Genomic DNA, 27,304 nt, shown 5'->3' on the forward strand with positions numbered 1-27,304 from the left:
TTGTAAAATATGCACCATATTATGTCACAGACTATACAAGGAGATATCCTGAAGATGCTGCAGCTGCAGAGTTTGTAGTATTCGTAGAATCTGCAGATAATCAACGTTCCATTGGATCCAGGGATCTGCTTTCATTATCTACTTGCTTAAAAAGATTTAACAAAGGGGTTAAATATCTGAGAAGTTTAAATAAATTTAAAATTGGTGTTTATTTTGAAAAGCCTGGTCTTGCCAATGCATTTTTAAATAACCAAACTTTCCTAAAAGAATATCATTTTAAAGCCAGTATTCCTGCCTATTCAACAGAAGTTACAGGCATTATAAGAAATGTACCAATAAAATTAACAAATAAGAAAATTTTTACAATGTTGTCTACCTATAAAAAAATCATCTGTGTCCGAAGATTTTTTGCTTAAAACTAACACTGACAATGGTTTTATTCAACAGCCAACCCAAACTGTAGCAATCACATTTGCAGCTTCTGTTCTTCCGGACCATGTCGATTTAGCAGGGTGGAGACATGACATCACAAAGTATGTGCCTCCAGTCAAACAATGCTACCGATGCTTGAGGTATGGCCATTTATCTAAATTTTGCAAAAATTCTGAACGTTGCTCCATATGCAGTGAAAGCCACAATTACAAAACATGTAACAAAACAATGCAAGAAGCTTTATGTGTACATTGCCAGGGCAACCACATCAGCATTTCTGGTGTATGCCCTATAAAGAAAAAGAAAATAGAAGAGAATAAAAATAAATACATGCCCAAATCCTTTGCAGACATTTTTGATGAAAAAAATTTTCCTCCTCTCAAACAAAAAAAAAACGCGATATTGACTTTCTCACCATTCTTAACTCAGACAATAAAGCATTAAACATTTTAGTTGAGTCAATAGTTAAAATTGTAACCTTAAGTAAAACTAAAGATACACCCATTTGCTCTAAAAGTGTGCTTGACATAGTTAATGAAACATTCAAAGATAAAAATATTTCTTCTTCAAATTCACCCACAATCAGTTAAATATAGTACAGTGGAATGCACAAAGTCTTTTGTGTAATCGGCATATTTTTACCCAATTTCTTTTTGATCATTCAATTCATATAGCCATTATATCTGAGACTTGGCTCAAACCTCATCATCGTTGCAATATAAAAGGTTATTCTATTGTGCGAAATGACTGTGGCAATCATCATAATGGTGTTGCTATAGTAATTCACAACAGTATTTATTATGAGAATATAGAGACTTATTGTGATGATTCGCTACAAAACGTTGTAATAAAAATAACAATAAATAATAAGCCGCTTTCAATCGCTAGCTTTTATTGTCCTACTAATTGCACCCCTACATTTACGAAATCTAAATTTATCAACTTAATTAACAGTATTCCGAAACCGGCCTTTATATCAGGGGATTTTAATGCACATCATGTCTTGTGGGGTTGTTCTTCAACTGATGCACGAGGCAGAGACATTCTCGATTCCCTCGATGATTGTGATTTAGTGTTATTAAATGATGGACATGTTACTACGGTTGGCACTAACACTTGGCGACCTAATGCACTGGATCTTTCATTTATTAGTCCTTCATTGGCACTTAATTCTGAATGGTGGGTTCATGATGATCCTTTAGGCAGCTATCATTTGCCAACAATGACTAAACTTTTGTTGAACAATAGTTTTCCTCCTGTCTTTAGTGAATCTGCAAACATGAAATACTTTCGGAAATATAATCTTCGTATGATCAACTGGGAAACTTTCTCTGTTTTAGTTAATAAAATGCTAGACAATTCTGATTTTTTATCATCTGAACCACTTGAGTTATATAATAAATTCTATAACATTATTATGACAGCTGTTGAGCAATCAATTCCACAGAGTAGTAATAAATTATTGCACTATCAAACTAATTCTATTAAGAACATTCGGCATCAGACAGTTCCTTGGTGGAATGAGAGTTGTGCGGTGGCCGTCAAAAATAGTAAAGATGCTTATATAAGGTTCAAATACAATCCTACACTTGAAAATTTTATCGAATTCAAAAATTACAAGCTCGAAAAAATTTGTAATAAAACGAGAGAGGAATAATAGTTGGCAAGAATTTTGTTCAAAATTATCTCGAGTAACTCCTGTTTCTAAAATTTGGCAAACTATGCGTAAATTTAATAAAACTTTCTCATCATCTTCCATGTCGACTACATCAGATAGCTTATGGATTAACGATTTTTTAAGGAAATATTCTCCAGACTTCGTTGAACCCCATCATGATTTTCATTCTGGGACCGCTCGTTTAAATATCAATAACTCCTATCTCGTTGATCCATTTACTTTAGAAGAATTAAATACAGCCATAAAATCTCGGAGAGATACAGCGTGCGGATTAGACAATATTTCATATAAAATGATCAAAAATCTCTCGTCACGTAATAAATTATTTTTTCTAAAAATTTTAAATTCTTCATGGTGCGCCTCTCTTATTCCGAAAGAGTGGAAAATGGATTGTTTGGTTCCAATACTCAAGCCCGATAAATCTCCCAATAGTCCGGATTCATATCGACCGATAGCATTAACCTCATGTGTTGGGAAAATTTTCGAACAGCCTCTAAAACTTCGTCTTGAATTTTATATCGAACATAACCGCCTTTTACCCAACAATCAATTTGGTTTTCGTCGCGGGATGTCTGCCCGGGAAAGCCTTGCTCACTTTTATACTGACGTCAACTCTGCTTTTAATGAAAACAAACATCTGGCATGCATTTTTCTAGATGTTGTGGGTGCTTTTAATAATGTCAATATAAGTTTGTTGTCTACATCTCTATTAAATTTGGGTATTCCAGATAAAATGGTTCATTGGATTTACAATTTCCTCTCAGGTAGAGAAGTTTTTGTTGTTAAATATAATAATAAATTTTATGGACCTAGACTTTCATTTAAAGGTGTGTGTCAGGGAGGTATTTTAAGCCCCCTGTTGTATATATTATATATACATCGATTAAATATAGTTTTGGGATCGAGCGTTGTAAATCTGCAATTTGCTGACGATTTAGCCATATACTGCAGCGGTGATGACTTGGTACAAACTAAAACTAAATTAAATCTGGTTCTTCAAAATCTTCACCGTTATTTCAATTTTTTGGGCTTAGAAATCAATCCATATAAAAGCAAAATAGTAATATTTTCTAAAAAAAGCCTTAAAATTTCTGTATTTTCTGTTTTATATCACAACATTAAAATTCCTATTGAAACAAACGTGAAATTCTTAAGAGTTCTTTTCCATCAAAATTTAAGTTGGTTAAAGTACGTCGATTGCTTAATAGTAAGGGCTATGAAAGCTACAAATATTCTCAGATCCTTAGTTGGCTCTAAATGGGGAGCAGATCCAAAGACTCTTTTAATGCTTTATAAATCGTTAGTTAGAAGCCATTTTGAATACGCATTCTTTTGTTATGCTTCCTCTATTAGACTGATCGATAAAATTGAGAAAATACAAAATAAAAATATGCGTTTAATTCTCGGTGCCATGAATACATCTCCTATTAACTCTATGCAAATTGAATGCAATTTACCTCCTATGAGAATTCGCATTCTAATGTTGTTGTACAAATTCATCTTCAATATGGTAACTACTTCCAATAATACTTTACTCTCTAAACTTAGAAAAAAATCCGGCACTTATCTTACCGATAACTTAGATAAAATACTAAATGTTACTACCGTTTATAATATTTATCACAATGATACTTTACCTTGCTATGATGGTGATTACGAAAGTAAGTTCAATAATATTAAAATTGTCATTGATAATGAATTGGGCAATAAGCATGATGTATACAACAGAATTTCTGAGTGGCAAGAACACATACAAGTATATACAGATGGAGCGAAGACTCAAGATAAAGTCTCTATGGCTATCTACGATTTGCCAAACAGAATTGGATATGGATTGAGACTTCCTGACGTCACGAGTATATATACTGCGGAGGCATATGCTATTGTTGCTGCTTTGGATTATATAGAAAACAAAGTACAATCAAATTTAGAATTGAAAAAATGGATTATAATTACTGATTGTATGAGTGTGTTACTGGCTTTAACAAATCCTATGTACTCATCTGGTACTCATTTTATCATTTACGATATTCGCAAAAAGTATTATAAACTAACTATGCAAGGTAAAATAGACATTATCCTTTTCTGGACACCATCTCATGTTGGCGTTATTGGCAATGAAAGAGTTGATTATTTGGCTAGGCTTATCACAAACACTTCGAACGTGGTACCATACAGAAACATAAAAATTCCAATATCAGACTGTTTAGTATTAATTAAGAAGGAAATTCAAGACTTATGGAAGCATCATTGGGAAGACAGTCTTCAACGAAAGGGGCAGTGGTACAGGTCTATCAATCCAAATATTATGACTCCCTGGTTTTATAAAGGTAACTTTGTTAATAGGCGTTTTTATACAACAATATGTCGTCTGCGAATCGGTCATGGACGATTTAATGAGCATCTTCATAGAATGAACATTTTACCATCACCATATTGTACATATTGTAATTGTGGCCTAATTCAGTCTTTGGATCATATATTTTTTGAATGCAGCGATTTTGCTGTTCTACGACTTTTGCTGATTGAAGAACTTTTACGTATTTATGGAAATGCCGAGAGTATCCCGCGCTCTTTGCAAACGATTTTGAAGAATCGGCAATGTTATCTCTCTTTATGCAACTTTATTTGGTCCACTATTGGAGAAATTTGATTTTTGTACAAATTAATTAAGTGAAGAATTTTGTGAACTCTTATTTTGACATGATATACATATAATATGGAGATTTCTACATGATAAATAGATATAGACAGATCATATACTTGAGGATACAGACATGGCTTCGGCCTTATAATTGAGACTATTTCAGACATGGCTTCGGCCTTATAATTGAGAATATTTCAGACATGGCTTCGGCCTTATAATTGAGAATATTTCAGACATGGCTTCGGCCTTATAATTGAGACTATTACAGACATGGCTTCGGCCTTATAATTGAGAATATTGCAGACATGGCTTCGGCCTTATAATTGAGACTATTTCAGACATGGCCTCGGCCTTAGAATTGTGACTATTTCAGACATGGCCTCGGCCTTAGAATTGTGACTATATGAGATATGGCTTCGGCCCTATAATTGAAAATATTTCAGACATGGCTTCAGCCTTATAATTGGGAACGTTGCAAACATGACTTTCGTCTTATAATTCAAGAATATTACAGATATGGCTCCGGCCTTTAAATTGTTATAAAGAAAGTGTATAAAAGAAGACAGACTAGGCTGTATGGCTGAGAGCCTTTGCCTTCTCCTTAAGGAGTAAATCAAACCAAAAAAAAAAAAAACAAAAAATCAGTTTGACAATTAAGGTATTTTGTGATGAAATTGTTTCACCGAGTGATAATACATTTATTTGGTAAAAACAATTGAAAGGAAAATGGAAGCGGTGCCTAAGCTGCCTATGATAAATTTTGAGTTGAAAACAAGCCCGGAGAATACACATTTTGGTCCAAAACTAAAGCAGGTAAGTGGGTTCAATAATCTCTTAGATAAAGTTACTTTCTACATTTCTTTGTCTCCATTTCACCTTGTTTGTTTTTTTAGTATATAGCAGAAGTTTATAAAGAGGAACCGGATACTTACAACAATGAAATTCATCAGCTGGAATGCCTGCGGTCGGCCGCCGTAAGGGCAACGATGGATGATGCTGGCCTCAGCGCTTTGACCAGATATTTTTGTCAATTGCGTGCTTTGCAAAGCAGATTTCCCATGGGAAAGGGGCAACCCGCAGCTTGCTCGTTTGCCTGGTAAATTCGATTAAAATATTAATACCCTTTATATAACAAAATGATTCATGAAAGAAATTTTCTAGAAAAAATTTCTCTGTTTCCGCACCACCTTTTCAATTTGTATTGCGTTACAGTGAATAACAATAAAATATTATAATAAAATCATTCTATATTTAAATGTAAATGAAGGATCATTGAAATACTGTATGGGTTAACAATAAGATATATTTTTTAGATTAAATTTACGTTTTTATTAGAAAGACAGTTTGTGGAATGTCAAGGTTTTAATCTTTTTTCTTGCAATATATTTCCCAGAACTGTCTCAACTTTAAAGTGAATTAGTTACACAAAATTATGAAGCAATTTTATAGGCATTTTCCAGCATTAATCAGAGCCATTATAGATGGTATATTTTATATAGCAGTGTATCTAATATGTAGTTGTATGCTACAATAGTTATTTTAGCATTCAATGTTATTTTCATAATATATTGTTGTTCTTTATATATTGGTAATAATTTATCTCATACAATTAAACATGAAAATAAAGTATACCATAAAATAGCTACTTCAATAACCTTATTTTGTTGTTTTTAAAACATTGGTGTAAATAATCTCAGTGACTCACTTATCTAATCTACACCTTATTCACTAAACAAAAACTCATTCACAGGAAAGACCTGTACGCAAGCATGAGTTGTTCGCTGTCCGACATAAAGTTTGAAATGGCATGCATTCTGTACAACATTGGAGCCCTGCATGCGCACATAGCATCTGAAGAACCTCGGACAACAGCAGACAGTTTGAAATCGGCATGCACTCACTTCCAGAATGCTGCATGGGCATTCATGTATTTGAGGGAGCAGTATCCTCAGCCTCCTGGCGTTGATGTGTCTACGGACATCATGCGACTGTTGCAGGAGATTTGTTTTGCTCAGGCTCAGGAGTGTATCCTCGAGAAGAGCATACAGGATACCAGAAAGCCTAGCGTTATTGGTTAGTTTAACCAAAATACTTTGTTAAGATTTATGTAAGAGGCAGTAATGGAAAACTGTTACATGGCTGAATAATGCAATACATTGTTCACAATTTCACTGTTTTAATTATCATTAGGTTAAACAACAAGCAACAATAATCTCATTATGCGGCCTAGCAAATAAGGCTTCATCATTAATTGTATTTGATTTAGAGAATGCTTAATACAATGTTTGGCTAATGAATATGTGGAATAATATTGCTGTAAAAATTTTTTTGTTCTAGATATTATGAGTAAAATAATCCTTAATGTTGAAAAAAGATACATCATTATAATGCTTATTTTTAGGTGCGGTTGCTACCCAAGTCTTGTTCTTCTACAAGAACTCGATGGCCCTGCTCGGACCCTCTGCTGGCACTGATACCATCCATGAGATCATTGGGACCAGACTGTACAACTACTGGTACAGATCCTTGTCATTCAAGGCTTCGTACATAGGATGCATTGTTTGTTTGTACCAAGGTGAGAGTTAAGAATATCTATATATATAAAAATGAATTGCTGTTCGTTAGTCTCGCTAAAACTCGAGAACGGCTGAACGGATTTATCTTATCTTGGTCTTGAATTATTCGTGGAGGTCTAGGAAAGGTTTAAGAGGTGAAAAAAATTCGAATAATTGCCGGGAAAATCCTCAAAACAGCATTTTTCTATTTCCCATACAAACGTTTTCTAACTAATACGTAGAGTCAATTTGAGCTTTATTGCTATTGTATAAAGTTCACTGTTGTCTAAGCAATGTAGGTGTGTTCCTAACATCAAAGCAGTGTGCGTTGGAGCACAGAATATAATAATGTAATGTCGCGTTCTGAAACTCAACAAAAGTGATATCGCGGACCCGACTAAATTGAACAGTCACAAAATTTAATATATCATTAGTTATTTGGTTGGCTTCACGATATTATTTCTTTTGTTTTACTTTAAAATGCATGTTTTCGTTATGGACAATTTTTGAGCTACTTTTGCATATCTATACTTATAATAAATCTGTAGAGAGGTCAATTCTGTACATGAAATATATTTCCAAAATAACTGGGGGTGATTAGGGATCGATACTGATGCCAAAAATGCAATTAGTAAAATTTTTGTCTGTCTGTTTGTATAACCGTTATAGAAACAAAAAGTACTCGACGGATTTTAACGAAACTTGGTACAATTATTTGTCATACTCCTGAGCTGGTTATAGTATACTTTTCATCACGCTACAATTAATAGGAGCATAGCAGTGATGGAAAATGTTGGGAAAACGGGAGAAGTTACTTCATTTTTTAAGCTTCCGTCATTTCGTGTGCAACCTTAATGGTTAAAAGTTCCTTCGATTTCACCAGGATCCCATCATCAGACCCTGACCGGACAATCGGACCACCTGCATACCATAAAAAAATTAAAAAAACATCCCGACAAATTGAGCACCTTCTCCATTTTTGAAACCCGAAATCCACGCGGGCGAAGCTGCGGGCGGAAGCTAGTTTAAAAATATATACAAATATATGTTAACAACTAGGTTTTACTCGCTTGGAAAGTCTTTCCGGATACAAATGTTCCTTAACACTGTAGCGATTTATAGCGCAACTAGAACGACGCCAGGGCTATAACTGCCTGATCTCCATTGAGATTGTCTGCTGTGGCCAGAATTCAGCTAGGAGGGATTCAGTTAAGAGTAAAATAAAAAGATTGTGTATGTTATTTTTTATACCTATGGCTAAAAGGTGTGTTCAAAATTCTGTTTCACGGAAACAGGCTTTTGGAATATTGTTTTATTATATTATGATAATGAGATGTAGCATTATTATATTATGATAAAGTAGACAAATTAAAATACACAACATTTTTTTTGGTGTCTTAGGATCCTACAATGACTTAAAAACGAGTATTAGGTACTTTATTTACTAAAAAATAAATAATAAATGATATTATATTGATTGTCTTATATTTTCGTTCATGTGAGTTCCTATTTATATGCAGTTCATAAATGTGTCAATAAGATAAGTAAATATTGTTTATTCCAAAGTCGAGATTCGAGACGCATTTATATCCTTATATCTTTCTTTGTTGACAAGTACATGTGTGAATGTATGCCAATTGCCAAGGGTGTCATTGTGGTTATCAGCTCTTCAACACATCATTTCATCCTTATTTTTTTTTTCACCACTTCATTCCAAAGTTAAATTAGAAAAAATTACATTTCCTTCTCTATTTCTAGAATTCTTCCACAATGTGTGTTTCTCATAAAGACAAACTGGTAAAGCTTTATTAGAAAGAAAAATCACTCTTGTGCTGTTGTTTGCATCATCATTCAAGTCTGTAAAGTGAATATCACACAGTATCCTTATTCTTATATTATAATATAAATTCCCCATCACGTCTGTCTGACTGCAATTAAATAAAAAACTACCAAATGGATTGTCATGCTGTTTTCAGAAATGGATGGAGTGTTTCAAGCATTTGTTTATAATTGATAAATTTTTTGTATGATATAAAAATATATGCATTTTATATGCTCTGCTATCCATATGATATGATGGTGGGTTGTTAGTAGTATTTATATAAATGTACTATTGCTTTTGCTTCTCTTATCCCATTCAAGTGGACGTATATATAAATTGATGGGCTAAATATTCGTAAAATTGATTTTCCTAAGGTATGCATGCTGAAGAGCAGCAGAAAATGGGCGAGCGTGTAGCTTTCTACCAGCTAGCTGTCGAGAAGCTGGCGGAAGCCAGGAAGCTGATGAAATACGTCGAACCTGTGCAGGTTTGTAAAGGATTAAATTTATTATAATGTTGTAATTGAAGCATAACATAAATTAAGTAGTTCCACAATTCCCACTATAATATTTGAGATACTGGAGGTAATACTTTCTTTCTTTAGTTGTTACATAATTATTAAAAGTGCCCTTGTAGCGTTTATCCTTGCCAGCCTCGGTGTCGTAATTAAATTGCGTGTGCGGTACTGCACCATTCTGAGGTCCCAGATTACAATACCGCGTCGGGCAGTGATATTGGGATTTTCTGCTTGCATCAGCTCGGAGTCTGGAATTTGTACCCGATATTGCGAAAGCCTCGCCCCCTATTGCAACATAGGACGGAACACTCAAGCGAAAAGTGGGTGCTCCGGTTGCACTTCCGCCTTTTTGGGGATTGGGGGATTCTTTTTTGGGGATTTAGGTGTTATGTGTGTATGTCCCTGTATGACCAATAAAAACCGTTTCAGATGGCGCAAGAAGCCCTGACGTTCACGAACGACGTGGTAGAAGGCAAACGAAAGGCGGCCAAGAACGAGAATGAGTTTATATACCACGAGGAGGTGCCTGACAAGGATCTGCTTATGGACATGAAGCCCGTGTGCCTGGTCAAGGCGCTCGCCATCAACTTCAATGACCCTGAGGTGAGCTGTAGGGGATTTTATTGATTTTAATGAAGGATATTGTATTGATGTAATAGTGTTATAATACAACTGCTGCAAGTTACTATCAGAAGTGATTGAAATATTGTTTCCTGGGCTTGCAAATCGGGCTTAATGCTAAATATGGCGTTGATTACATACATGGCCAATACGAAATCTGCATCACTGTTTTATTAAATTTGAAAACCAAAAATTATCTCGTAATACTAATGTAATAGTATAAACAATATATAAAATGTTACATGACGCTGGCTCTATAACGCCCACTTTCAATAAACGATCCCAATCTCAATCTTCAATCCGATTACGAGAATGAACCAATCAAAATAACTAATTTGTGTGCATGTCAAAAAACATTTTCTGATTGGTTAATTTTTGAGATAGTTTGAGAGTAGCGATTGTGATCATTTATTGTAAATGGCGGTTAATCATAACCGTTGAAAGGCTAATTGACTTAAGCAACATTTTATTTTTCGAAAAAATTTAACTATGTTTAAAAAAAACAGAAAACGGTGCTGATTTTAAATATGTATGAAATTTAATGTCGCAATAAAATGTCGCTAAGTCAATAAGCCTTTCAACCGTCGATATAATGGTGGACTGATTTCCGTATCGCCCTAAGTTGTTTTTATTACATAGATACGTTGTCCGAGCTCAATACTGGCAACGCTTATGTAAGGTTGTTAAAATTGCCCGACATTCACTTAGTCAACCTCTAACCACTGTCGTTGCTAGTCGGCTTATTAACTTTTGTATTTTTATAAATAAAATGCCTTCCTGTATTTTTAGACAATGTACAAATTATACTCCAACTGTGAATAAAACAAAAATGTTTCATTTCATCCGTTAGTAACAAGTATACACTATTTAACTTATTTTTTAATTAATAAATGCATTTTATTCGACTGTCATGGCGGCACGGCGGTCGACGATCGGGCCCATTCGGGTATACTCGGGCCCACTTGGGCCGTATTAATGCGAGCCGCTAGGGCTGTGACTATAGTTAATACTGCGCTGTTTTTATGTGCAATTTTGTTAGTGTATGATGCGTCTATTTGTAAAACGTCATTGGTATTACATCTCTCCAGGTGACAGGCCCGGACATATTCGCGCGCCTGGTCCCCATCGGCGCGCACGAAGCCTCCTCCCTGTACTCGGAGGAGAAGGCCAAGCTCCTGCGCCACATTGTGTCCCAGGCAGAGGCGAAGAATACGGAGCTGACGGAGTTCATGTCCTCTCTACAGCTGGACCAGTTAGAGGTCATTGACTCTGAGCAAAAGTAAGTTTTATTTTAGACAGGTAGGTCAGATATAGCTTAGCTGATGGTTAGTTAGCTATGTTAATTACGACTACGTTGCTAAACTAATTCTGTATTCAATCTTAGGATGGGCAGTTGATAATTGGTGGATTTTTTTTTTAATAACTGTGAGTTGCTCGGGATCTTGTGTGATATGACGATAGACTTGACCCTAATCACGAAGTAAGTCATTAGTGAAAACGGTGAATTCTTCAGGTAATACTTGTATCTCTGTCAACCCTATCCAGGGTATTCTGTATGTGCCTATAATATCTCATAACAATTTGTTGCAGAATACCGCAAGAGATTGTGGACAGATGCGCCGCTATGAACGCGAAGACAGAAATAATACAGTCACTAGTCGACTCGATGAACAACCTCGCCGAGATCATAAGCGACGTGGAACACTCTTTAGCTGAGATAAAAAATCTTATTCAGGTATGACAAAGCATTGTGAAAGGAATACACTGAATCAAAAAATATATTTAGCCCTTTTTTTTAATAATTATGTGTTTTTGCATTAATTAACTATATATGAGCTTCTTGTTTACACGTAGTCTGTATTGTGTAATTAATTTTCCACAGGAGGAAACGCTGAAAGAGAAAGAATACCAGAAAGTGATGGGCCCCCGTCCTCCGTCCATAGTGCAAACGGAGTTGTCGCGCGAGTACCACAAGTACGCGGAGGCGCACGCGCGGACCACGGACAGCAACCAGGTGCTGCACAAGGCCATGACGCTGCACATCGCCAACCTGAAACTCCTCGCGCAGCCGCTCGACGTGCTGTGTGACAAGATACCCAGCATCGACAATATAGGTTTGCTTTTCACTTCTAATTGTTCAGAGTTTTGCCGACACTGATGAAAAATGTCCTTTATTAAATTGGGCCGGCCAATGTTATCACATCCGCACAATATGTGCATTCATAAAGGCAGTGAAATTTGCAAGTCAAACTTTAAGCAGTGCCACTTTTACGTTCGCCCAGGAAGCTACAGACATTTTGGTAACTAAGATCAGGTCGCCGGAACAAATATGCGCAATTTTTTTTCATGGCCAGCTGAGGCCGGGACTGCTTTTAAAAAGTAGGAATAACGATTACGAGCGGATAAGTGGTTTACATATTGGGATATTGTTTTTTAACTGAGCCTCATAGTTGAGAGTCAGTGCGAATTTTTATGTGGCCAATTCGACCTTCTATAACTACGCCTATACACCGTGTGGCAGAAGTGATGTAAAACATTTAATTGGTAGTTGTTAACGTCAAGCTTTCCATTGAGTTACTGAATGGTATTCTCGCAGAGGGTCTGGACCGCGGCACGATGTCGGAGATGCGGCGCGTGGTGCGCAAGGCGCGCGACATGCAGGCGCAGCGCGACGCGCTCGTGCACGAGCTGCGCGCCGCGCTCACCGCCGACGACGTCACCGCCAAGCTGCTCGCGCGCAACACCGACCACGACGACGACTTCTTCAAGCACGAACTCGACAAGCACACGCCTAAGGTACGGCTGCAGATCACCCTGGCGATATTGTTATTTTGATAGAACAGTATCGATCACATCAAAAAATTATTTGCATAATCGCTTCCGAATAATCGATTTCGATATTAACAATATCGATTTTTTAAAATTTCAATATAGTAATTTATTCTTTGATGAAACAAACCCATTTTATGTAAATGACGTTAAATTATCGATTTCCTAAATATCACAAACCTCTAAGCTATAGTAGAAGGTAAGATATTAAAGGTAATTAATTTATCCATATAAACATTGTCGATTGTTAAATATGGTTATATTTTCTTTTTCAGGTGAAAATAATCGAACAAAACTTGGCGGCGCAAGAGAACATTATCAACAAGTTGACGTCACTGTACGCTTCGTACGGAGACTCGCGACGTCTGTTAACTGACGTGTTGAGGAAACGAGATGGACTTATAAACGGTAAGTTAGTTATGAATACATAAACTACTATCGTAGCAGTCAGTTTATAGGCATTTTAACTTTTAGATTGTTGAATTGTATCTAAATTTAAATCAAATTTAAATTTGTCATTTGGTTTTAAAAAGTATTTTTCTTTAACATAATGTTGTCATGTCGACCTTCTTGCCAAGAATAATTTAACACCAACTTATGTTATATTGATTCTAGCTCTAATAACATCATACGACACATACGAAGAACTTCTGGGCAAGTCGCAGAAAGGCCAAGAGTTTTACAAGAAGCTTGCGCACAACGTCAACCAGTTACTGACGCGCCTGCGCAGTACGTGCCAGGTGCAGGAGGAGGAACGAGCGCAGCATCTCGCGCAGCAGACCAGTAAAGGTATTGTGTCATGCATTCATCTCCCTGCCCTTGTGTGGGTTGGCAGGAGTCGATATTAATTTGACATTAACCCTTTATACTTTCCCAGTGCTGGGCATAAAACTATACTACTGAGACGGTTTGGACCTTAATCGAATTTGCTGGCCTAAAGCGGGTTGGTTCTACAAAATAATGATGTATACTTCATAATAATGAGGTGTTAAACGTGTGTAATGAACTTATCGATATTTTGAATTGCAAATCGATGTTAAAAATGTTGCCGAATTATTGATTTCTTTGAATAAACATAATATGACAGTTCTATGTTTTCTCATGAATATTTTTAAAAGATTTGACGTTCTCCAAAATAGGCTGTAAACGTTGGGTCACGTGACGTCATGTTCCATTATGCCAAGCCGATAGTCACAATATTTTTCTACACAATAAAATCGTGTATCAACTGTCAACCTATAGACAAGGGCAGGAAGATGACTAGAACAATAGAATTAACTTTGATATAATATTACAGCGCCCACGCCAGCTCCGACGCCGCCAGCGCCGTCGAAGACCCCGGAACTGTCCGCTGTACTCCCCCCAGGAGGGCCCAGGAAGTTGAAGGACTACCTACCTTATATGAAGAATAGGACGATGCCCAGAAGTGTTACGCCGCAAGGTAAGCTACAGTTTGTTCTTCATTATTGACTTTATTTTCTTATTTAACATAAGTATAATAAGGATACAGAATTCTTTTTCGGTAATCGATAAAGTTTTTTTTTTTTTTTTTTTTTCAAATTGTCTACTACCCATCAACAATGATTGGCTTGTATTCGCTACCGGACTAACTGTTTTAAATAACGTAATGTGCATTTAAAGTAATATCGGTAATATAGTTGTGGAAATTTCGATAAAACTTTGTTCAGAATTATTGTGCTCTTTATCGACAAAGGAAAAATAGAGTTTGGTTAGAGTACCCTGTCATGAACATATTTCAATATATTTTTTATTTCAGCTCAAATGGAACCATTGCCACAAGATACTTACTATCCTGAGAATATTTATCCCACGTCCGTAAGGCCGGCGCCTGTGGGATCTGAAGGTAAGATTGAATTACCATGTTATGATCGATTATTGAAATCGATATACACATTGAAATTGATAGGTTTAAATTGAAAATTACATTTATCGATATTTCATTCAAAATTGTCGAGTCTTTTGTAGATATCTATATTGACCAAAATTATGACCATATACTTCCAATATAATTTTAAAAAACTATAATATTTATATTTTAGGATGCTGTGTTTATTCTATGTTCTTTTGTTCCAGCAACTGACATACCACAAATGCAACTACCAGACGGAGTTGTGATGCCGCCAATGCTAAACAACCCTTACGACCGTTACGCGACGCCCTACGCGCCCACCGAGCCAGAGTACACACAGAACTACGCGTACGCACCCGCCAGCAAACCGTATGAAAAGCCAGAGGACGCGTACCCTTACAACACTGCTTACACCCCGTCGCAATACTCGGCGCCGATGTCCGATCATCAGCAACAAATATACTCCAACCCTTATTACTCCGCTCCGCAGAATAACGGAACGGTTGTCACTGATACCCAAAATCCAATGGCTTATAATAATATGAACGTCACCCCGAATCAGTATGGAGTCTATAATGACCCCTACGTGCAGAACGTCCAAGCTCCGTCCAACCAACCGGTGCCGGATGTGGTGTCTTCAATGTCGACCTACAACGCACCGCAGGCGGATTTGAATGTGAACTTTTCTCAAATGCAAATATCTGTGCCAAAATCGGAGCCAACGTTTGATCAAAGTTACGGCCAATATTATAGCCAATATCCGCAGTCGTCGACGCCGAATACGTATGGTCAACATGCTGCGGCGAGTTTGCCTCAACAAGTGCCTTATAGTCAACAAGGTAATGTGCCCTCGCAAGTGCCCTACGGTCAACAACCAACTTCTAATGTACCGTCGCAAGTTCCATACAGTCAGCAATCAGTGCCCAATGTACAGTCACAAGTGCCGTACAGTCAACAATCCGTTCCCAACGTTCAGCCACAAGTGCCATTCAGTCAACAGTCGGTCTCTAATGTACAGCCACAAGCACCGTACAGCCAACATTCAGCGACCAACTTGCCATCACAAATACAATCTGATTACAATTCAATGAATTACCAGTACAACACCGAGACTGCTCAGTTCGGGCAAATGCATGTGAACCCGATGTACAGTGCGACAGAACAGTACAGCTACCCTACAAGCTCGTTCGCGAACGCGTCTCAAAGCTACCCGACGTACACGAATGCTACCAATGCGGTGACATCGACTACCAACGCTACTAGTACTACCACAGCTACGTCATATCCGTTCCAACCGGAGGCTGAATACAACCCCGCTTTGGCGCAATTAGACGCATTTGATAAACCGATTAAGTCCCACGTGACCGGCGAAGCCTTATCGACTAGTGTGAGCTACCAGCCCGGATACCAGTATGACGCAAACGCCCAAAACTTTAACCAACAGCAACAGAACTATCAGCCGACCAGTTCATATGGGTACACAGATCAATCGAATGCGAACTACTCGCAGAGCTACCAGAATCATCCGGGTTATACTTTCAACTCTACCAGCGGGAATTATGAGTATAACTACGGGTCTCAGAACTCGTACAGCGGTGGGAACGCGCAAGGGAATGTCGACCCTCAGCCTGGGAATAAGGACGCAAATTGGTCTGCTCAGGTATACACTAACGCGGGGACGTATGATACGGTGCAGTCGCCGTCGGAGTCTTCGCACATGCCGAGTTCTTCCGAGCAGGCTCCGAACCAGACTTACTATAACTCGCAACAAGGTCAACAAAACGCTAGCCAGCCAAATGAAGAAGCACTCGCTCCACAGTCAGCCACAGTAAATTACACCGCCACCACAAATCAGGCGACTTACATGCAGTCCGGCCAACAGCGCGACACCAGCGTCACCTTCAGTAGTAACCAAGGTAAGGATTTATTATCATAAATTATTGACATGTAACATTTTATTATGGAATAAATGTATTAGAAGTATAAAGGAATTTTATTTAAATTACAAAATTCCTTTACAGTTTCGTCACCGAAGGAAAATGTCGTCGATCCGCCTAATTTTGATCAAAATGTCAGTCAAAATAGCGTAGCGACCTCTGTTGAAATCTCACAAAGTTATGTAAACGAACAAAAAGTTCCTGAAGTTAAAGAAACAATTAAAGAGAAACCCGTAGAGGAAACTCCGTCGGCTAAATCAGAACCTTCCGTATTCGACTTACTATCCGATATCGATTTTACTGTCGAACAAAAGCCTCTGATGCCCGACATCAAAGTGCCACAAATATCAGAGAGCATGATCAAAAAGCCAACGATAGTGCCAAAGGTACAGCCTGTTAAGCCTCCCCCAAAAGAGGAGGTGATAGAAAGGCCGGCAAAGATGGACATTTTTTCGGACCCTAGTTTGTTAAACAAGTTCACGCAAGAGGTGAAAAATCTACAGAAGTTGGTCGATTCGTTGACGGAGAAGACGCCGAGTGGACTGACCCTATTGGATTCCAAGTGGAAGACGTTCCAAGATGCACAGGTGAATTTTTATTTTTATTTTATTGACATAAGGTTGATTATCCTTAGTGTACTACTTCTGATTCAGGCTAAAATATGTAAGTTATTACTAAATAATGCCGATATATAAATTAAATTGAAATTGGACATATTTCTTTGCCAGCTCTATTATCGATAATTTATGAATACTAGTTGAGCTGAAATTAAATTTGTCAAATTTCTGGTGTTGAATCTTCAAATTCCCTTTGATTTCCACAATAGTTCCAACTCAACCACGTTTTCCTAGCACAGTACTGGTACAAATGAACTTGTGATCTCTTCACAGCGAACAGTGTTACCATTGTTGGATAATACATAAACAAAATATGTTGTCTACAGCTTTTATAATTTGTTTCAGACGCAAGAGAACATGACCAGAACAAAGACAGTAGCGATGCAGCACACCAACGGCAACATTGTGACGGAGGTTGTGCCCTACGACGACTCGAGACTGACGCTAAAAAGCGACCCTAATGCTTACATCAACGCGTCCTATTATAAGGTAATTATATCATATCTATATACAGTATTTCGATGTCTCTTGGCTTGGAAATTGTTCTCGATATGGCGATAGGTTCGCTACCTAAAATATGGTATTTTAAAACTAAATTTCTGTACGTTAGTCATGCAAAATTTAGGTTATATAAGGATGGTAAAACGAGCCAAGTTGTAAGGACATGAATAAGGTATATTGTTTATTTATTTATTTATATAAATGCTTAGCCACAAAAATAAAAGAGAAACATACATAAATATCCAAAGCTAATTCTTAAGACTGAATCAAATATGAGAATCAGCTGTCTTTCAGACTAAGAAAAAGCTTGTATCTTGAGAAAGAGAATAATATTAGCGGTCGTTTTTTTCTCGATTTTTGTATAGTGTTTTAATTAATTAACATACATTAATGAGTCATTTTGATAAGTTTGCTATACTACATTTATAAGGGGCTTTATTTTTAAAAAGAAATTCAGCAATTGTAAGTGAATATATTTCTTTCAGCAATTAGCTCCCTGGTGCATTCCCCTAGTGATCTCAAACAATCCGACTGAGCAAGAGTACGTTATATTCTGGAAAGCGGTGTTAGAATACAAGATAGCGTGTGTCGTCTGTCTTCAGAGTGAAATCGAGGTGAGATAATGTGTTCATATAACGGGTACACAATAATAACATAAAGTTTGTTTTATATATAGACTGTTTTTTTTTTTTTTTGGGGAACTGCCGTGGTTTTCACCGGGGCTACCCTGCTAACGATGTACAAGCGATCCCCCGGCTTAGCAACCATGGCAGCCCCATGATGAGTTGGTGAGCCCTACCGCTATCACTGGAGGATCGGTAGCCTCCAGCTAGACGGTATTAGGGCCCGGGAGGGAGGGGAAGAAGGGAGGGAATAGAGGGAAGGAAGAGAAGAGGAAGGAATAGGAGTTCTTAGAATGGTAGGAAGGAAGGGAAGGGAAATGTTCACGAACCCTTAGACAGACCTCACTGTGAATTTAGCAACCAAGAGGCATACGCACGAGCTGTGCGCCTAGGGTCGCGGCAAATGTGCCCCCATGCATAGGCGTGCATTTGGTGTGGAGACCAAGCGCACAAGAATTGCCTCGGGGGGTGATATGAAGACTGTTAGACTGCCTTGGTGGCGTAGGTGTTCTGCATGCGCCGAGCGGCAGCGCTCTTAGCTCCTGGGTTCGGAATCTCGGGTCGGGCAAAGTGATATTTAGGTTTTCCTGCTCAGTATCAACCCGGAGTCTAAAATTTGTGCCCCATGTAGCGATAGGTTCGCCCTCTATCACATCATGGGACGGAATACATTGCGACAAAGTTGTGATGTACTGCAAGATCTTTGACTTAAAAATTTGCAGAAGTCAGCTTGCCGTCATTACCATGTAAATAACTACCAATTTGCTCGTGGAAGTCGAATTCATCAAGTTTTTTTGAAAAAAAAAAAACCGTTAAGTAATATACTTGTGTAATGTGTAACATTATTAAACAGATGCAAGGCAAGTTCTACTTCCCGACGGCTAAAGGCCAGTCGCTTGATCTACCTGGAGGGGTCAAAGTCATACTGGATGATGTCACGTGTACTGTACATTGGACGGAGAGGAAGCTCACTGTGACGTGCGGCAAAACTGTGCTGAACGTCACTCACTATCAGATCAACGTGTTTCCGGCTAAGTAAGTGAAGACATTGTAATGGGGATTGTCAGATTGAAGGGTTGTCAAATGCAAACTTTATTTTATTGTAGTCGTTATTTGCGTGAACTTTTTGTATATAATCTAATAATTATGAAATAACATTTGTCTTGAGTAGTACTATATGTTCAGAAGTAACAGTAACACACCTTCAGGATCGTATGCACGCCGCTGGTGCTACTGGTGGACAAGATCTTGGGCGCGACGTTCTCGCAGCGTCTGAGCAACCAGCTGAGCGGCGCGTGGCTGCAGTGCGCGCGCGGCGCGGGCCGCAGTGCCGTGCTCGCGCTGCTCGCCATGGCCGTGTGCCAGGTGCGCGCGGGACAGATACATCTCTGCGGTGAGTCACTGTTCAACCAGCTGAGCGGCGCGTGGCTGCAGTGCGCGCGCGGCGCGGGCCGCAGTGCCGTTGCTCGCGCTGCTCGCCATGGCCGTGTGCCAGGTGCGCGCGGGACAGATACATCTCTGCGGTGAGTCACTGTTCAACCAGCTGAGCGGCGCGTGGCTGCAGTGCGCGCGCGGCGCGGGCCGCAGTGCCGTGCTCGCGCTGCTCGCCATGGCCGTGTGCCAGGTGCGCGCGGGACAGATACATCTCTGCGGTGAGTCACTGTTCAACCAGCTGAGCGGCGCGTGGCTGCAGTGCGCGCGCGGCGCGGGCCGCAGTGCCGTGCTCGCGCTGCTCGCCATGGCCGTGTGCCAGGTGCGCGCGGGACAGATACATCTCTGCGGTGAGTCACTGTTCAACCAGCTGAGCGGCGCGTGGCTGCAGTGCGCGCGCGGCGCGGGCCGCAGTGCCGTGCTCGCGCTGCTCGCCATGGCCGTGTGCCAGGTGCGCGCGGGACAGATACATCTCTGCGGTGAGTCACTGTTCAACCAGCTGAGCGGCGCGTGGCTGCAGTGCGCGCGGCGCGGGCCGCAGTGCCGTGCTCGCGCTGCTCGCCATGGCCGTGTGCCAGGTGCGCGCGGGACAGATACATCTCTGCGGTGAGTCACTGTTCAACCAGCTGAGCGGCGCGTGGCTGCAGTGCGCGCGCGGCGCGGGCCGCAGTGCCGTGCTCGCGCTGCTCGCCATGGCCGTGTGCCAGGTGCGCGCGGGACAGATACATCTCTGCGGTGAGTCACTGTTCAACCAGCTGAGCGGCGCGTGGCTGCAGTGCGCGCGGCGCGGGCCGCAGTGCCGTGCTCGCGCTGCTCGCCATGGCCGTGTGCCAGGTGCGCGCGGGACAGATACATCTCTGCGGTGAGTCACTGTTCAACCAGCTGAGCGGCGCGTGGCTGCAGTGCGCGCGCGGCGCGGGCCGCAGTGCCGTGCTCGCGCTGCTCGCCATGGCCGTGTGCCAGGTGCGCGCGGGACAGATACATCTCTGCGGTGAGTCACTGTTCAACCAGCTGAGCGGCGCGTGGCTGCAGTTGCGCGCGCGGCGCGGGCCGCAGTGCCGTGCTCGCGCTGCTCGCCATGGCCGTGTGCCAGGTGCGCGCGGGACAGATACATCTCTGCGGTGAGTCACTGTTCAACCAGCTGAGCGGCGCGTGGCTGCAGTGCGCGCGCGGCGCGGGCCGCAGTGCCGTGCTCGCGCTGCTCGCCATGGCCGTGTGCCAGGTGCGCGCGGGACAGATACATCTCTGCGGTGAGTCACTGTTCAACCAGCTGAGCGGCGCGTGGCTGCAGTGCGCGCGCGGCGCGGGCCGCAGTGCCGTGCTCGCGCTGCTCGCCATGGCCGTGTGCCAGGTGCGCGCGGGACAGATACATCTCTGCGGTGAGTCACTGTTCAACCAGCTGAGCGGCGCGTGGCTGCAGTGCGCGCGCGGCGCGAGCCGCAGTGCCGTGCTCGCGCTGCTCGCCATGGCCGTGTGCCAGGTGCGCGCGGGACAGATACATCTCTGCGGTGAGTCACTGTTCAACCAGCTGAGCGGCGCGTGGCTGCAGTGCGCGCGCGGCGCGGGCCGCAGTGCCGTGCTCGCGCTGCTCGCCATGGCCGTGTGCCAGGTGCGCGCGGGACAGATACATCTCTGCGGTGAGTCACTGTTCAACCAGCTGAGCGGCGCGTGGCTGCAGTGCGCGCGCGGCGCGGGCCGCAGTGCCGTGCTCGCGCTGCTCGCCATGGCCGTGTGCCAGGTGCGCGCGGGACAGATACATCTCTGCGGTGAGTCACTGTTCAACCAGCTGAGCGGCGCGTGGCTGCAGTGCGCGCGCGGCGCGGGCCGCAGTGCCGTGCTCGCGCTGCTCGCCATGGCCGTGTGCCAGGTGCGCGCGGGACAGATACATCTCTGCGGTGAGTCACTGTTCAACCAGCTGAGCGGCGCGTGGCTGCAGTGCGCGCGCGGCGCGGGCTTACAGTGCCGTGCTCGCGCTGCTCGCCATGGCCGTGTGCCAGGTGCGCGCGGGACAGATACATCTCTGCGGTGAGTCACTGTTCAACCAGCTGAGCGGCGCGTGGCTGCAGTGCGCGCGGCGCGGGCCGCAGTGCCGTGCTCGCGCTGCTCGCCATGGCCGTGTGCCAGGTGCGCGCGGGACAGATACATCTCTGCGGTGAGTCACTGTTCAACCAGCTGAGCGGCGCGTGGCTGCAGTGCGCGCGCGGCGCGGGCCGCAGTGCCGTGCTCGCGCTGCTCGCCATGGCCGTGTGCCAGGTGCGCGCGGGACAGATACATCTCTGCGGTGAGTCACTGTTCAACCAGCTGAGCGGCGCGTGGCTGCAGTGCGCGCGGCGCGGGCCGCAGTGCCGTGCTCGCGCTGCTCGCCATGGCCGTGTGCCAGGTGCGCGCGGGACAGATACATCTCTGCGGTGAGTCACTGTTCAACCAGCTGAGCGGCGCGTGGCTGCAGTGCGCGCGCGGCGCGGGCCGCAGTGCCGTGCTCGCGCTGCTCGCCATGGCCGTGTGCCAGGTGCGCGCGGGACAGATACATCTCTGCGGTGAGTCACTGTTCAACCAGCTGAGCGGCGCGTGGCTGCAGTGCGCGCGCGGCGCGGGCCGCAGTGCCGTGCTCGCGCTGCTCGCCATGGCCGTGTGCCAGGTGCGCGCGGGACAGATACATCTCTGCGGTGAGTCACTGTTCAACCAGCTGAGCGGCGCGTGGCTGCAGTGCGCGCGCGGCGCGGGCCGCAGTGCCGTGCTCGCGCTGCTCGCCATGGCCGTGTGCCAGGTGCGCGCGGGACAGATACATCTCTGCGGTGAGTCACTGTTCAACCAGCTGAGCGGCGCGTGGCTGCAGTGCGCGCGCGGCGCGGGCCGCAGTGCCGTGCTCGCGCTGCTCGCCATGGCCGTGTGCCAGGTGCGCGCGGGACAGATACATCTCTGCGGTGAGTCACTGTTCAACCAGCTGAGCGGCGCGTGGCTGCAGTGCGCGCGCGGCGCGGGCCGCAGTGCCGTGCTCGCGCTGCTCGCCATGGCCGTGTGCCAGGTGCGCGCGGGACAGATACATCTCTGCGGTGAGTCACTGTTCAACCAGCTGAGCGGCGCGTGGCTGCAGTGCGCGCGCGGCGCGGGCCGCAGTGCCGTGCTCGCGCTGCTCGCCATGGCCGTGTGCCAGGTGCGCGCGGGACAGATACATCTCTGCGGTGAGTCACTGTTCAACCAGCTGAGCGGCGCGTGGCTGCAGTGCGCGGCGCGGGCCGCAGTGCCGTGCTCGCGCTGCTCGCCATGGCCGTGTGCCAGGTGCGCGCGGGACAGATACATCTCTGCGGTGAGTCACTGTTCAACCAGCTGAGCGGCGCGTGGCTGCAGCAGTGCCGTGCTCGCGCTGCTCGCCATGGCCGTGTGCCAGGTGCGCGCGGGACAGATACATCTCTGCGGTGAGTCACTGTTCAACCAGCTGAGCGGCGCGTGGCTGCAGTGCGCGCGCGGCGCGGGCCGCAGTGCCGTGCTCGCGCTGCTCGCCATGGCCGTGTGCCAGGTGCGCGCGGGACAGATACATCTCTGCGGTGAGTCACTGTTCAACCAGCTGAGCGGCGCGTGGCTGCAGAGCGCGCGCGGCGCGGGCCGCAGTGCCGTGACTATTTGAAATTCACCACTTTAACTCGGAAATCTAATGTCTTCTTTACTTCCCGATGATTAACTCTTGGTCTCTCGTGAATCGCCGGCGAGCCAAGACAGCTACATGACATTTGCGTGTGTCACGGGATTATAACCTTATATACTACATATATACTACATAATAAGGTTATTTTTCCGTCACACGCGTAGCTGTCAATGTTTGCCGGCAAACATTCAGCTACCTCACGGGTTAAATTACGAATATAAGATATAAATATACCCTGCTTGTTCGCAGATATGCTCGACGCAGGTTGTACAAACTTGTACAAACACAGATGTAACATACTAGAAGACACCAAGTATCTGGCGGATGCGTACAGAACTACGCTGTTCTACGTGCAAGGAGTATTGTGTTCAGGTATTTTCGTTAATAAGTTTTTTTTTAGAATTTTTAAGGTTTTAATACAATTATGTTGATAAAAAAAGGAGTATGTTGGTTATTTTTTGTGACAAATCTGAATTAATTCTATATAAACTGTTAGATATTTCCACTTAATTTTGAAAATATCATCAAAATATATGAATATACTTAAACAACTGATGTCGATAATCGATATTAAAAGTACCAATTTTAAAAGTTATAATCGATGAATCGATTTAATTATTGAATGTTAGTTCTGCGTTTCCTTCCAACGCATACTCAAATACCTTTTTTTAACAGGCACAACAATGTTCAACGGCGAGGCAGTGTCGGTACCATCGGGCGCCGCAGTCTTACCCCCGGTGACCCCCACGCCCTCCAACACAACATCTACGCAGAGATCCAAATTCTCACGCGAATCCTTTGAAGAAATGAAACAATCACCAGGGCTCAAGAGTGGCGATATGAAAGATCCACTCAACTTTTTAGACCCACTGTGGAGTCTCAAGAAGAAATGAGGACGTTATTTATAATCGAACAATTAGGGTATTTTAGCATTTATCGATATTTATATGTAATATAAACGGTAATGTAGTGATATCGATCATTCTTTGAAACTTCACAAATCCAATGTCCACAAAGTCCTGTGTCCTGCCAACCATGTAACGACATATAACAATAACTTGGAGGTGATATAAAACACCCATTATAATTCTTGGACAAACTGTGAAGTTTCAAGAAGGAATATGGACTTAATTTTTATAATTGATCAATAAGAGTATTATAGGGTATGTTTATCGATATAATAATATATTTAAATTCAACACATTATCGATCTTTATAATATCCATGCTTAGAGTGTACTGCCTACTTATCCTTTAAGTGAACAAAATATTTGTTAGGAGTCAGGACTAATGATGCATGGTGTTTATAATTAACTTTGTAAAAAAAAAAATTGAATTTTCATAAACAAGCAATTAAAATAATCGATTTCATAACAGTCGAGGATGTTCGTAGAAATGATGTTATATAATGCAGCTAGTTAATATTTTATATGAATTGAAAATTGTTTATCGATATTAAAATATTGTTATTGCAATTTATACTTATTTATCGAAATAATAAAAAATGAATTTAATGTTATTCGTAATAAATCAGATTGGATGACGAATAAATTTCGGATGTTACTTAAACTGGAATTTTTAGCCCTTAGAGCAAAAGTCGGGCTATGATTTTATGAAATGGAAGTAAGCTCACATTCGTGGATGCACTAGCTTCGACTCTGCCTACCCTTACGAGAATACAGGCGGATATGGTTGTCCATACCAATACGAGATTATTTCGTTTAATATCATTGTACGGTCGGTATACTCGGGTTAGTTGTCACACTATCGAATTAATCGAGCAACAGTTATCGATATTTTATCTCGGTGAGTCATCATTTCGTAATTTGTTTACAAAAAATATAGTTTACTGTCATAGGTTATCGTGTCTCAACACTATATTAAACAGTTTATTTTTAAATGATAATTGGTTTGGATAAATGGTATGCCGTGAGCGATCAGATGCATTAAATGTTTAAATCATTTCCATCACACCATCAGGACAAAATCTGAGATTTTGACTCTTGGGGCAAACTTTAGCAATTTCCAACTCTTCCCTATCTTTCTATTTGATTAATGTTGTTGCGGGATAATGACAAATTAGTTTTCCCTGAGACTCGCCGAGCTTCACCGCTCGGTGCCATAAAATGCGCACCAGCTGATCCTGGCTTACAGGAGTTGTAGTGGCGGCTGTGAGGGCGGGAAAGTCTCTTAGGGCAAACTGAAAATAACTCAGTGGCATAATTGTATGATACGACTGCAGTGCTGAGGTCTCGGTCTCGATTTTTGAGTCAGGCAGTGATATTGGATTTGTCCCCCCATGTCAACCCGGACTGGCATTTGTTTCTGATATGGCGATAGGCTTGCCACTTATGGCCGAGATGTGGGTGTATCAATTGCGCTTCTGCCTACCCCTTCGGGGTTAAAAGGGGTGTGTATCCGTTAAACTGCCACACTATGTCTAATAATTACACTGCCTACAATGTCCCTCAACTGACTGTTTATATGTTTGGCGACGATTTCTTCTATTCAGAGCATTTAATTCACAACATTGCGTAATAACTCAACCATGTTGTATACATTCCGAACATACCATTCGAAATATAATAATACTTAAAACAAGATGATAGTGATGCACACTGCCTCAGGTGCACGTTATCTTGCTACAAATTCACGTATCGCAATGCACATAAACGTGTTTGTTTTCACTGATTACGTATTCTCTGTATAACCTAATTTTGTTGTAATTTTTTTGTGTTTTTTCTGGTTAGGGCAGTGGTTGTTAAAGTGTTTGATGTCAGCCTTCTACTGCCTAAAATAGACCCCTTTTTTTTTCAATCCAAAGAAGAGAAATAACCTTGAATCTTATAAAGGGGACAGAAAAGCGTATCGTGGGTCTTCGCCGTCTCGGGCCCAATATGTTTGCCGCCACAAGGAACCGTGCGAGAGATTATCCGGGCGAAATCGTATTCGGCACCCCTTTTTTCCAAGTGTATGTCCTTAACAAAGAAATTAACATGTTTTAAAGGTTTTATTTTACGCATCCTACCACCCCCCTAAAAATGAAATTTGGGACTCCACAGCCTCCCCTCTCCCCGCCCCAAATAAGTTACGTCACTGTCAATTGTACAGCTCTACACAGAAAGCTGCCAAACTCAGTGTTAGGTGTAACACAGGTGATCCAGTTGACCGCTGATTATTTAGGTTGTTTTCACATTGCTATCAGTCACGATAAGACTATCTTGCCGATGTGATTTTGCGGAAGCCGGCCGCGATGTTGGCGTTATCACTTAGCACGGTGGCGGACACGTGATAGAGAAAGAATGAAAATCTTAACGATAGATAATGGCTTTTTTAAATATGGAATTAAAATTCTTTTTTTTTCTAAACAACGGTGTTTTTATTTTTTTACTAATAGAATTTATTACTTAAAAATATTAATTACTTTAGGTCAGGTTTAAATAAGGATTTTTTTTCTTTGATTCCTAAACAAAGGTACACTTTTTTAATTTTTGCTAATAGAATTTACGTGTTTTTTTTTTACGTGAAAAATTTAATTACTTTATGCCACGCTTGATACAATTATATAATAAATCTATGATT

General features: G+C 42.0%; 1 protein-coding gene across 1 annotated transcript; it reads left to right on the forward strand.

Annotated features, from left to right (window-relative positions):
- Positions 1-5,358: 5,358 nt before the first annotated feature.
- LOC115443120 (tyrosine-protein phosphatase non-receptor type 23) lies at positions 5,359-26,548 on the forward strand. The gene is made up of 22 exons (XM_030168393.2): positions 5,359-5,570; positions 5,651-5,853; positions 6,508-6,830; positions 7,159-7,332; positions 9,509-9,621; positions 10,081-10,254; positions 11,361-11,551; positions 11,863-12,007; positions 12,155-12,386; positions 12,869-13,068; positions 13,377-13,509; positions 13,717-13,890; positions 14,399-14,542; positions 14,879-14,965; positions 15,196-16,887; positions 16,993-17,495; positions 17,871-18,014; positions 18,512-18,640; positions 19,503-19,684; positions 19,858-20,042; positions 23,973-24,095; positions 24,399-26,548. The coding sequence occupies exons 1-22, from the start codon at positions 5,484-5,486 to the stop codon at positions 24,614-24,616; spliced, it is 5,556 nt and encodes a 1,851-aa protein (XP_030024253.2). The 5' UTR covers positions 5,359-5,483; the 3' UTR covers positions 24,617-26,548.
- Positions 26,549-27,304: the final 756 nt, after the last annotated feature.

Source organism: Manduca sexta, chromosome 23 (genome assembly GCF_014839805.1).
Source record: "Manduca sexta isolate Smith_Timp_Sample1 chromosome 23, JHU_Msex_v1.0, whole genome shotgun sequence".
Taxonomy (NCBI): Eukaryota; Metazoa; Arthropoda; class Insecta; order Lepidoptera; family Sphingidae; genus Manduca; species Manduca sexta.

Excerpts from the sequence above, each read along its gene's own strand:
- LOC115443120 (XM_030168393.2), top strand. The coding sequence starts at position 5,484 with ATGGAAGCGGTGCCTAAGCTGCCTATGATAAATTTTGAGTTGAAAACA. Across the intron at positions 13,510-13,716 it reads ACGAGATGGACTTATAAACG|CTCTAATAACATCATACGAC; the intron begins GTAAGTTAGTTA and ends TATTGATTCTAG. Across the intron at positions 14,543-14,878 it reads CAGAAGTGTTACGCCGCAAG|CTCAAATGGAACCATTGCCA; the intron begins GTAAGCTACAGT and ends TTTTTATTTCAG.